Below are 13,282 nucleotides of genomic sequence, written 5' to 3'. Positions count from 1 at the left end.
AAGTTTACTTTAAAAACACACACGAGTTACAAAAACAGTGGGTTATGTCTGTGAAGGTAAACAGCTGGGAAATAAATTGCTTGTTTATTTTAGATCTGTGTGGCAGCAGCAACATACAGTAGCCTAAATAAATCAATAAATTCACTTTTGTCTCCTCTGAGGCTGGGACTCTAAATATTGTTCTGTGCTCGTCTGTGCAGCTAAAGACAGAACAGTTAGCATGTTTTGCTCAAACTTTCACCATGGCATTAGAGCTGGTACACCCTTGTCGCTTGCAAAATCAAAATGATGGAGCCGTGGGTGGAAACTTACAGATTAAGGGGCGGTAATATTATATTTAGATCCCTTTGCCACGTCACCAAGGGAGCGAAATCAGACGTGCTCCTTTTCTCAGGGGCTTGCAGAAAAAGGTTTACCAAAACAAAGTGATTGGGTTAATCTTTTTAACGTTTCCTTGGTTGGTAGATGCACCAGGGACCTGATTACAGCACTTAAAACCTGGAAAAGTCAGATTTTCATGATATGTCACCTTTAAGTTTTCATTTAGTGATGAGTGAATTTTTGCTAGAAAAAGAGACGGAGAAATAACATGCAAGTGTCTCAGAGCCGGCAAAAGCTATTAAAAGAGTGACACTTTATCGACGCAGCCTGCAGAAGTGACATGCATGGTTGTTGTCACCACTAGAATTACCTACTGTAGCCAAAGCTCAATAAACTCATTTAACCTCTTCCAGGGCCCATATTTACAAAATAGAGACTTCTGGGAATCCATACTCTGGTCTCAAGAGACCAAGTCAATCATTTCAGATCCAAAAGCATTCAAAATGTTCTGGTGTTGCTAGAGCAGGAGTACGGAGAGAAGTGCTTGGTACCCACAGTGACGTTCAGTGGTAGTAAAGCTTTTATATAGGGATGAATGAGTGCTGAAGGTGTGAGGGAGTTGTGCTTTATCAACGCTGGCTTGAATTCACACACCACTGTGTGATGTAATAAAAAAAAACTTGAAACAGAAGATGCTACCCTCCCCTCATTCCCTGCATTATTGGGCATTTTTTCAGCATGACAATGAATATATTCATTCTCCCAAGGTGAAAATCCTTCAGTGGACACGTATTTCACACAGTCTTAACACTCTTGAGCTGCTGTGGGGGATTCTGTAGTGACGAGCTGAGCAACACTCCCCATTAAAGACCAGGGCATTTAAGGAGGTCGTCCTCCAGGAGTTAAACAGGACAGATGTGAAAATTTGTCATGAACTTGTACACCCAAGAAGTGTCAGAGAAGTATACTTTAAGTTCTGGAGGACATACTAAGTACTAGAATATTATAAATTTTCTGAATTAAATCTAGTGTGTACTCATTTCTGCAATCCTTCATTTAAACAAAATTGGCTAATTTACTTATCTTACAGAAAATATTGGCATATATTTTGTGGTTTTTATTATGTATATGTTTAATATGTTTAAATTTTGCCATCTTTCCATGAATTATATTAGTGATCATTAAGAAAATACATCTTTTATATTTATTCAGAGGGGGTGTACTCATTTATGCTGTGCACTGTATCTCAGAATAGTTTTACCCTGTAAGTCTAAGAACACAAGAAAGAAAAAAGCAAATAGTTAATTTTTTTATCAGAATTAGCCATTTAAGGCAACAACAGCCTTTAAAGAGCTTACATTATGCAAATGAGAAGCGATGACTAGGACAGGACATTGGCACACATTTGATCCCATTCTTGATACTGCTTACAGCTGGATACTGCAGTAGATTACAAACATCTATAACCAACTGTACATGGCCTAGCACCTCCAGTCATTTAATCGCACCTTAATTATTAACTCAGTGCCTAATGTCACGGGTATCAAAGGTGTCGGTTTTCTAAACTTTAAAATCTTAAAGGTCATCATTGTTCCATCATTAAAAAAAAGTTACACAAAGAAATTAATTGTACGCATGACTTCATTCATGTCAGTATCCCAATATAAAAAAAATACAAATGTACATGGAACGGGTCACCTCATTTGACCAGATGAATATTGCTACCAAATCCATAGGTGGAAATCCCGGGGGGGGACAGGACCCCCCCATCTGAGGGTTGCCCCCCCCCCTCCTAAAAATATTATTAAAAACCACCATGCTGTGTATTGTAAATAACTTTTTTTACTTTAAATAACTTTGTAAGTAGTAAAACAACACAAACGGGGCAAAAATGCGTTTTAAGTTTAGAAACATTTTGAGTCTCCCCCTCCCTTGCCTCACAGTGCTATGGTCCAAATACCTGCTTTCCTCTTTTACATCACCTCAGTGTTGCCAAGTCCGTGGTTTAACACTGTTGACGCGGGTTGTTTTTAATGTCCGCGGGTTGAAGCGACCACAATAATGCATGCAAACCAGAGGAACCCTGCCAAAAAACATGCGTTTTACCCCCCAGAACGTGATTTTATTTAATTTTTTCCCGGGGAACCTCCCTCGAAATGCGATTGGGCTAGATTTGAGTAGCAAATGGGTGTTTTTTTTTTTTGCGAAAACCTGGAAACCCTGCATCACCTACACACACACACACAAACAAGTCCGGTGAGCGAGAACAAAGTCAATAGTTGTGGAACTCCAAGGATGTCAAGGCTATTTTATGCACTTAAACATCGAATTAAGTGATTATTTTCTCTTTAATACAGATGATGCCGATGAATTTTTCGATGAGTCCGCTATGTTAGCAATAATAACGTTACCCGTTTAATGGATAGTAATGTCTACAACAGACACGACCGCTGTTGCGGCACGACCACAACAGCTTGAAGTTGTCTAATTTGGCACGGTCTCCCTGTTACACTAATAGTTGTAAGGCTTACTTCGGTGTAAACTTTTCCTAACAAGTACAATTTTAGCTGTTATATTCTGTGTTTTCCCTTCAAAAATTGCTCTTGAGAAATGTTTTGTTTATTGTCCCCCCCTACTGTTAGACGAAATTTACGCCCCTGACCATATCCAAGTAACAATTATTTTATTGGACAGTCGCACTCACACAATAAATGAATCGAGACTGAGTGCAAATAGAGCATTTCTATAATAAAAACATTTGCTCTTTTATGTAAAGCTTTATCCATGCTGCTAGGTGTTAGTATAAAAACTGCAACAGTTTTCTAATTTAAATCAAGCGAGTCAGGATCTCACCTCTTATCCTGGATGTAACCTTCAACTCTGTGCAGCTCCTTTCCAAACATCCCACAGGGTTTAAAGTTCAGCACACACTTCTCTCCAGTACTAACCAATTACACATCACATGAATCATTCAAAGATATCCATGTGAATTCACAATAGAATAGATGGGTAATAAAAACGGAACAGTCTGGTTTTACCTGTGGTTGACAATTTCTACAGTGCCGTACTGTTCAATCCACAGTTTACCAAGAATTATATTGTGTACACAGCAGAAAGGGTTCGTCCATGTGTATGCCTCTTTATGCCTGTGAGGATAAACACACACACACACAAGCATGTGAGCAGGCAGTTACTCGGCAACCCCAGAACCCTTTGCTCTAAAATCCAACCAGGATACCACTGACTCATCCAAGGAAAATCTCACTCACATAATCAATAAACCTTTTCATGAACACATTAACAGCAAGAAAGCTCACAAAAAACACCATTAGCTACATTAAAAATGTAATATCAAACAAAACAGTACAAAAAATGAAAAAAAGCTCCAAACAAAAATCCCCAAAACAACAAAAACCAAAGCAAAACAAGAACAAACAAAAGGCAAAACCAAACCAAACCAAAAAAAACAAACATATCAGGGAATATCTCTATCAGGGCCTGTACATGTGTGTGCACATAAAGATGGCACACTCACTTGTGAAGCTCTAGCGTGATGGTCCCTTTAGGCTCTGCCTCCACACTTTTGCCCCAGAACTTGAGTTTGGGGTAGATGGAGCCGTGGAACACAAAGTCACCTGTCAGACTCTCAGTGTGAAACGCACTGATTGGCGGATGGTGACTCACCTGCTCTGAGATCAGTCTGAAACCCTGATCCTCCCTGAGAAGAGAAGACAACAAGAGAAGAGGAAGGAAGCATTTAGGGGAAGGAGAAGTATAGTTACATAAATGACAGACACCAGTTTCCCTCCAGTGCAATTTTGATCAAACCCACATTTAACAACATCCTCAAATCTTATCAGCATAGTTTGTTATAAAACACTCTGCTGATGTGTCTTTACCGTGTGAGTTCGTAGGTTTCTCCTAAAAGCGGGTTGAAAGGTTTTCCAGTTCTATCCCACTGAGAAGCTACTGCAGACACAGCGAAGGCAGCTACCGTCTTAAAAGAAAGACAGAAAAACATGCAGTATTAAAGGCCGGTTTGTAATACTAGTAAACTGCACAGCATATACTAGCACTGAGTATCGCAGTAAATGTTATGACTTCATTGATTAATCTTGATATTAACCCAGCCCTAGCTTATACTGAAATTATACACTAATTAGAAAGTCCAAGCTCAACAATCTGCCTTTAAGAGGAGTGTGTGGTCTCACCTGCATCCTCTGTATAGAGTCGGACTGTGAGCAGGCTTTCTGGATAAGGTATGTGTGCTCCATATACTCAGAGATTCTCTGTAGAAAGCTCAGGGGCTCGTTGAACACAATGGGCATGGTGATCTTGGACAGCTCCTAGAAAACAGCACCAGCAAACAGGCTGAGCAGGACCAAACACCACTACAACTTCACGAGTTGTGCAAAACTTCACATTTTCAAACTAGTTGAGTAGTAGTTCTTAAGGAAACCCTGCATAACGTACACTGCTATAGGGCTATGTCCAATAGACAGTGTCCAGACATGTTCTTTAAGGGGCCCCAACACACATTCTTGAATGAAAAACCAGCTGGATGGAGTGTAAATGAATAGAGAGCATCCTGAGATACGGTTTTAAAAAAGTTAAACTGTCAGCTTGACGTCATCTTGAACAGTGAAATGTGACTGCATGTACAATTTACAGCTGAAAATGACGGACTAAGAGATCGATCAGAGAGGACTTTCGAGGATTTGGATTTCGAAGATTTCACCCTCTCGAATGAGAAAAAGAACCACAGGGCTTGATTTGGTCCATCAGGAATTGATTGGGCCACTGTCGTTTGCTAATTGCTGTGTTCTTATGTGAGTGCCAGCTGCTGGAGGCGAGGGATTATTACTGACCCCTTCTCACGCTGGGCACACGTCATCAGAGAACAGGTACCGTTTCGAGGGGGAGGGGATGTTAATGTTTTTGTTTGAAGATTACGAGGGCACATGAATTAAAGAAAATTATGAGGTTCACCGAAAGATAATCACTGAAATATTCCACAAAAATAAGATAATTAACATTATGCTAAACTTGCTGCTAAAATTATTTATTTATCCTTACCAGTCCAATACATTTCTTGAGAATGCTCCATATGCTAAAATCATTCCTGGAGAACATGGGGCCAGGAAGAGACGACCTAAGAGAGCAGAAGAATGGTTTCCCCATTCATAAACATGCACACACATCTCTTAAGTGTACCAACATGTAGAACTATGCAGATGTGCAGATTATAAATGAACGAGAATGAACTATAAAGATAAGAAGAACAATAAAAACCTAGAAAAACAAAAGAGAGGGAGAAAGATTAAAGGCAGAGACAAAGAGCATGATAAAGGAGGATATGGGTCACAGCGCTGGAATCTGGCTCTACCTGTGCTTCTTAATTCCGTTCTCCAGAGGAACCGCTCCATTGTTCTTCTGAGCGCCGGCATACACTACAGCATCTTTAAAACTGGCTTCTGATGTGCCTTCACACGACTCGTCTGAATCCAAGCCTGGGACACACAAGCACATCTCATTTACAAAGACAGACGCACGTCTACAAGCAAAGTATTTTCGAAATACGATACAGAAAAAGTATACTGCTTAAACGAATGTTCAAAATAAATAAACAAGTTACTCTACAAAATAAATTACATAAAATATATCAAATTAGGGTTGCACAATTAATTGTTAACAGTTTTTTTTATTAATAGTTTTTATTCACATTTTACCTATACAAACAGGCACAGCAAACCTGGATTTTTTTCCTCACAATATTTGTCTGAAAAATAGTAATTAAAGTTTTTTTTTTCCCTAAATTGAGCAGCCCCTTATAAATATATATTGGCTGACAGCTGATATAGTCATTGATATTTCCCTTAAAAAAATTAAATGCATTAGACCTCACCAAATATCTTCTGTACACCTGATATCAACATGCAACTATTAACTATGGACCTATTTAATAACATGGTATAAAATCCAACATTTTGTACCATCTGATATGAGATATTCTGCTGATATCAGGCTTCAGGAGCTCAGCACAATGACATGCCAAAGTTGTATTGCCTTGTTTATTTATTCATTATATTATATTCATCTAATTTCACCTCAGCAATGACAGAAGACATCAGACCATCTGAACACAGCACTACATAATTGAAGCCATCAACAGACTGTGGTAAGCCGACACCAGAACGGCACGCTTCGTTGCGGCCACTCTGTCATAAACACAAGACTGAAGGCCAAAATCAACAGTGGCCAAAACACTCACAATAGGGGACAAATGAGATCATCCTCAGAAAACACAGCTGTTTAATGCTGCTGTGTGTGGAGTCAGATAGTGCTGAGAGAATGGCAATGTTTTCATGACATGCGACAGCTCCAGACGGGCTTGTATCACAGAGGTGCCGTTACAAACAACTTCTGATCACGAATCAAGTAGTTCAACGTAATTTCCTTCAGGATTTAAAATTTTAGAGGTACCTTTTTGTCTCAAATATCCATTCATCACCACTACAATTATGTGCACAATGTCTGTGATTACAATGCTAAACAGTTGCAAAAAAAGCAGTGAGAATTGACGTAAAAGGACAATTTATTAAATACTAAACATACTATTGGTTATTTTTTTGTAGCAGCTCTACCATCACATGCCATTTAAAATGTCTCACCTGTGACGGCATCAAAGAACTCGTCTTCATTGTTCATTGTAGAGAATTGGCTGCCAACACGGGGTCTCTAAAACATGGTCTCTCTTTGCCTTTTCTTGTTTCTAGAGACTTGTTAAAACAACCACGTCCAAAACAGAGACACCTGTGGAGACAAAAAGTCAAAACGAGATTCACAAACAAGAAAACAACTCAATGGTGCACCTTAGAGTCCATTTAATGAAAGTGATGAAATGAAGTGGACAAAAATCCCATCATTCACCTGTTCCTCTAATGATCTTAGAGTCTAAATTTATGCACCCATTCATCCGTCATGTTTGACTGAAACTAGCCGGCCACTCTTGAAACGAGAGGTGGAGCCAGTGTGGGTCTCCTCCCATGGGCTTGTATGCAGGAACACATTTGATTTAGAACTGAACTTTGGACTGGCTACTTCCAAAGAGTGTAACCTGACAAACAGACCTGTACTGTGACGCATACGGGACAGCCTTATCACAGTCTAGACGAGACCTGAGGGAACGCTGCCTTCTAGCATGGTTAAAGTCTATTAGCCAGCTACACAACTTTATGTAGCAATTGCGGAGTTAATTAAAGAAAGCTTGCTGAATGTCTTTCCTGGGCTGTTCTAGTAGGTTGGCATTTATGCTCAACGAATTTCCCAAACACAAACTACTGGAGAGCAGTTTTATTACAGCCCCAGGACAACTCTTAAGTCTTTAAGTAATGTGAAAACTGAAAAGCAAAGACAAATCAAGTAGTACTGAAGAGTCCTTCACTGCTACACTTCTTTCTTCAACCAACCAATCTGCAATATTAGGAAATACGTTTGAAAGCACTACACAAAATACCTTGACAATTCAATAGTAGTGTTTGCCAAGGCAAGGGTCACTATTACTACTGCTCATAATTAGGGTTAGGGCCCGTTACCCTTGTATTGATTGTGAATGACACCTCAAATTGTGAATCTTCTGGGAATAGGTGTGCTTTATTCTTGCAAGCAATCTGACGGACAAAAAGAAAACCAGCAGACTGACTGACACTGAAGTAGAGACCAGAGAATCTTCAAGTAACTAACCACCAACAACACCTTAGCAACACGCTAAAAATGTAACAATATACTGGTATATCAGACTAATTAACAGAAGTAGTATGTCACTCATGTAATGGTTCCAAAATCTACCAACAACTGGTCAGTCAATGTTAAAAGTTTCAGTGAATTCTGAATAAACGGTTGCAATTGAAACGGAAAAAGCAACAGATCTTTTCCACCTGGTGACGTACATCTGTGAATGGGGCAAGGACTTCTTTATTGTGTTCCATCCATCGGTTGTTGAATGAATTTTGACATATGGCTGTTGTACTCAAAGATGAACGCGAGCTTGCAGTCAATTTTAAAAAAGGTGCATGGTTAAAGTGGACTAAAAGATTGGAGAAGTCTGACAGTTCCCCTAGAAGATCAAGTTTGATTAAACATTATGGGGTCAAATATCACTGGATTTTTAAATTCAGATGATATTAAAAATCTATTTTCCTTGCACGTATGAATCAACTCATTGTTCCAAGTTTTTCAAGTTTCAAACAGCTATTCAAAAGCATCTCAACCACTTTGCAAGGCCTAATTGGTTTCTGATTACCCAAATCACGTGATGCTTGTTTTCAATTGGGAATAGTTTTTTTCAGTGCAGGTCAAGGTTATTTGTGAGTCTTTAAAGGGGTCATATGATGCGATTTCAAGTTTTCCTTTCTCTTTGGAGTGTTACAAGCTGATTGTGCATAGATAAGATCCCTGAAGTTGCAAAGACTAAAGTCTCAAAACCAAAGAGATATTCTTTATCAAAGTTAAGACTCTGCCACGCCCCCTTAAAATGGCTCGTTCTAACACGCCCCCACATATCTACCTCACTATGTGGCAATATTTGCATAATGCCGCCCAATTGTGCAGGCAAAGAAAGAAGGCATGGTTTCAGTAACCGCAGTTAGTGTTGAAACAGCCATGTCAGGGAGACGCTGTGTGTTTCTAGGCGAAAGCAAAAGCACTTTATTTGGCCTTCCGAAAGTAGATGCATTTAGCAATCTTTAAGATTACTTACAACAGAACAGCAATGCATTTTATGGACGACTGTTTCGTGAACCTAGGAGAGGAGTTTAAGTATTTGCTACTGACTGTTCAAATGCGGAGTTATGTACATCGTGTGTGTGTGTGTGTGTGAGTGTGAGAGAGAGAGAGAGAGAGACACGCTCGCGTTTATGATAAGGGACGTTACATTGCCGACGAGTGCTTGCGGTGTTCGGCCAATCACAATGCACTGGGTCAGCTGGCCAATCAGAGCAGACTGCGCTTGTCAGACCGATGAGTTTTGTAGAAAACGAAGCGTTTGAGAGAGGCGGGGCATAGAGGACCTACAATAATGTACAGTATTTGAAAAAAGAATGTGTTTTTTGAACATTAAAGCATGTCAACATATTCTGTTACACCAAATAATGATCTTTAAAAAAAGCATAATATGACCCCTTTAAAGAGAAAATGTCAGGGGTCAGGCCACACAGACGACTCGTGAGTAAATCAGAGAGTAGGAAATGAGTAACTGCAGCGTGGAAGACAACTTTCAGCTGTCTCTGTCACAGTCAGACCAACTCTTAACATTAACTGTTTTTCAAAAAATGCAGAGTCAGGCTTCAAAGAAGAAAAGGGATGTGATGGTGTGGGATGTTATCTTAAAGGGATAGTTCACCTAAAAAAAAAAGTTCTGTCAACATTGACATTTACTCACCCTCATGTTCTTCCAAACATGTATGACTTTCTTACTTCCATTTAACATAATAGGAACATTTTTCCATATACAACTTTATTTGGTGACAAGGCATTACATAGCATAAATGAATACTAAATTGAAAAGAAATTTAATATATTTGCATCCTATATAGAGAGAGTTTTTCCAGTGGTTGATTGGTCTGGGTAAGAAGAAAAAAATGTGTGCATGTATCTGCAAATATATATAGGAGAAATTCTGAATAATTTACTGGATTTGCGTACTATATAAGTCATATGACAGCTCGGACAAAAAGACCGAAAAGGTTTTTCACTGATAATTATTGCCTCTAGAGGGCTGTTCACCATGGTGACCGGATTATAGAGGTGATATTGTGAGTTTGAGTTGAAAGGGAATTAGATCAGTCTTTTGTGTTCCATTAAAGAGAGAAAGTCATTCGTATTTTAAATAAGAATGAGCATAAAATAACAGAAATTAGATCTTTGGGTGAACTATCCCCTTAAATCCACATTAGAGTCAATGTCAAAATAACCAAAGGGTCAACAGGAGACACCATCAGTGCTCTGAAATCAAAGACGATAGACAAAGCGAGAGACGGCATTGCCCAAGGTTTTCAACAGAATCTGATACATTATCTCTGATGCACTTTCACCTACATGGGAAAACAAGTGTTCTGCAATCAGCTGGAATGTTAAAATAACACAGACGTCTCAGCCATCCCCTGAGACACAGTGTTGTGCTAGAGTAATGATCTCTGATCTGTTCCCGGGAGCAAGAGGAACGAAATCAGAGACGACCGAATATGGGTGCCGTGGCAACCGATAATCACGCACTATGTCTGCGTGAAAAATAAAGACTCAGGTGCAGTAATGAGAAGCCTGGGTCTTACGAGATCCAGCACCCTATCAGGTCCTGTCACATTTGAATAGAATCCTGTTCGGCTGAACCAGGGGATAGAAATGAAATTTGGGAAACGAAGGGTTGACAGAAATTATTTGGCCATAAGGAGGCCCGGGCAGAATCAGCTGGTTTTCTGCACTTTTCCGGGGGTAAATCTGCAGTATTTATTGTGCATTTATTAGATTGAATGTATCTGAAAGTATTTAAACATGGTAAAAAAGTGGCTTAAATTCTTAAAGGAATAGTTCACCCCAAAATTTTAATTTGCTCAAAAAGATGTAGATAGAAAAAAAATTTAACATTACACTTGTTCACCAATGGATCCACTGCAGTGAATGGGTGCCGTTACACTAAGAGTCCAAACAGCTGATAAAAACATCAATATAATCCACAAGTAATCCACACCACTCCAGTCAATCAATGAACTACTTGTGAAGTGAAAAGCTGCGTGTTTGTAATAAAAATGAGTCTAAAAATTAGACATGCACCGATCGACCGGCGGCAAGAAACCAGAATTAGCCAATTTTCTGCATGATCGTCCCAGGCCGAGAGAGAATTTTACATGCGTAAACTGGACAAGAAGCCTGATTAAAATGTCAATAACAAAAATAACTACGGAAGCACTGAAACTTGGCCACCAAAATGTTTTGCTTGAAAACGATTCAGATTTTATTGCATTCAGTGTAAACAGCGACATAAATGAGTCTAAAAATTAGACATGCACCGATCGACCGGCGGCAAGAAACCAGAATTAGCCAATTTTCTGCATGATCGTCCCAGGCCGAGAGAGAATTTTACATGCGTAAACTTGGCCACCAAAATGTTTTGCTTGAAAACTATTCAGATTTTATTGCATTCAGTGTAAACAGCGACATCTGTATTGATGTTCCAGATGAGGCTCGCACAGCCTGTCGGAGTGAGAGAGAGACTCATGCAGAAATCAAAACAAATGAGCTCAACAGCACACACAAAATAACTCGCAGAAAGTTATAGATGCATACTGTGGATGCATATGCGGTTTATACAATAGTAGTTCAATAAACAAGAAGTTAAAATTAAGTGACTAACATTTTAGACACAATATTGACTGTTTTTGCTCAATTTGGCGAACGAAAATAGTTCCAATCAAAGCCACAGCAGAACTGTTGCGTGTCTCCCATCAACACACAGCGGCGTTTCGTTACTGAATGAATCCACATTTTTGAACGAATCCAGTGAGTCAATGATTCAGTAACCCATTCATAAAGACAGTCACTTGCCTCGTTTCTGAATGAATCAGCCTTTTGAACGAATCAGTTGAATGAATGACTAAATGACTTAAAACGGTAATTTGCTACTGGTGGTTTGTTTTCGTATTTAAAATTATCATTGCATTTTTGCCAACATTTCTTATTTGTATGTTCAATTATTTAAAATAATAATAATTAATCTTATGAAATTATTTATGCATTTACAATTTTGCGGTGTAAATGCATTTATGGCACCTCGGCTTCATCAAACAGTCTGTGTAAATATATGCCACTTTAGATGCAGCTTCTGTGTTTCCTGCAGTGGAAAGATGGAGTTTGTTGATACGGATTTCATCGGAATGGTATCCTCTACAGTTTCATATTATTCTAACTGAATTAATTGAAACAATGTAAGAATTTGATGTGAAAGATGACATTTAATAAGGTTAGGGAAAAAAATGACAATTTATAAACACAGTGAGTAATGACATCTATTTTGTTATATACAGCCACTCGTTTTCAGTTAATTGTTATTTCTACCTCTTTCCAGTCACAGAGCACTTTATTTTGGGAGTTGTTTAAGTGACAGAACAACGGTCTGTAACTTAGTCCAGATTGGGGGAAATTTCATGTTTAATAATTTATTTTATTATGTAAATAATTTGTTTGCTTTGAAAAAAAGTAAGTGTGTGTTCGTATTAGGGCTGGGACAAGAAATCCATGCATCGGGAATCGTGAAATTATTCTGCGATTTTCCGAAGGCATCACGATTCTCTCTTGAATCGATTCTGAGCTTAGTTTTTAACAGCAGATGGCACTGCGTGCTTTAGAAATTGCCGTATTCTGCTTGCTTCCAGTTCCTTACACATGCACCATTTAAACCTAAAATAATCATTCATAAAGTTTGAAAAGGTTGAAGCGAATTACAAGGATGTTCACAGTGGGCTGTGTTTACATTAATATCGCATCATAAAAGCATAAAAGCCGATGTGCAAGTACATTTAACCACTTATATTACTCAGCTGAACGCAAAAGCACTCTTCTTTGTGAGCACACATTGATACCTAACGACGAAGAGGAAGTAAGAAGACCAAGAAGATGCATAGTAGAGCTGCTGGTCTCATTGGTGTCTGAACACAAAGGGCTTTATGACAAACGCGACAGCTGACTTTTTACTTGTGTTTTTTTTATCAAAATAAAACTTTGCGTTGAAGTAGATTTTTGTTTGTATATGCTGTCAATTATAGTTCTTAGAAAGAAAATCGGAATCGGCAGATCTCACTAACAAAAAAAAAAAATCGGAAACGGACAAGAAAATTGCAATCGGTGCATCTCTAGTTACGAGCCTGATCATGATGCATTGATTTATTGTGCCAGCCCTAATTTGTATATG

At 38.8% G+C, this 13,282-nt stretch overlaps 1 protein-coding gene across 2 annotated transcripts in view; it reads right to left on the bottom strand.

Moving 5' to 3' along the window:
- osbpl2b (oxysterol binding protein-like 2b) overlaps window positions 1-13,282 on the bottom strand; it is a 23,199-nt gene that overhangs the window by 5,999 nt on the left and 3,918 nt on the right. Inside the window, exons 1-9 of one of the 2 annotated variants that reach the window (XM_016243875.1) lie at window positions 7,252-7,334; window positions 6,993-7,134; window positions 5,708-5,831; window positions 5,398-5,473; window positions 4,533-4,667; window positions 4,221-4,318; window positions 3,857-4,039; window positions 3,360-3,467; window positions 3,175-3,264 (exon numbers count right to left, since the gene is read on the bottom strand). In XM_016243875.1, the coding sequence (XP_016099361.1) occupies window positions 3,175-3,264; window positions 3,360-3,467; window positions 3,857-4,039; window positions 4,221-4,318; window positions 4,533-4,667; window positions 5,398-5,473; window positions 5,708-5,831; window positions 6,993-7,029 (851 nt within the window). In that variant the 5' untranslated portion in view covers window positions 7,030-7,134; window positions 7,252-7,334. Of the gene's footprint in view, window positions 1-3,174; window positions 3,265-3,359; window positions 3,468-3,856; window positions 4,040-4,220; window positions 4,319-4,532; window positions 4,668-5,397; window positions 5,474-5,707; window positions 5,832-6,992; window positions 7,135-7,251; window positions 7,335-13,282 lie in introns of those variants that run through there. The other variant, XM_016243876.1, reaches the window with a different exon arrangement.

This window comes from Sinocyclocheilus grahami, unplaced genomic scaffold (assembly GCF_001515645.1).
Source record: "Sinocyclocheilus grahami isolate Dianchi unplaced genomic scaffold, SAMN03320097.WGS_v1.1 scaffold703.1, whole genome shotgun sequence".
Taxonomy (NCBI): domain Eukaryota; kingdom Metazoa; phylum Chordata; class Actinopteri; order Cypriniformes; family Cyprinidae; genus Sinocyclocheilus; species Sinocyclocheilus grahami.
Note: the sequence above shows the minus strand (reverse complement) of the source record. Positions and strands in the feature narration are given on the sequence as shown.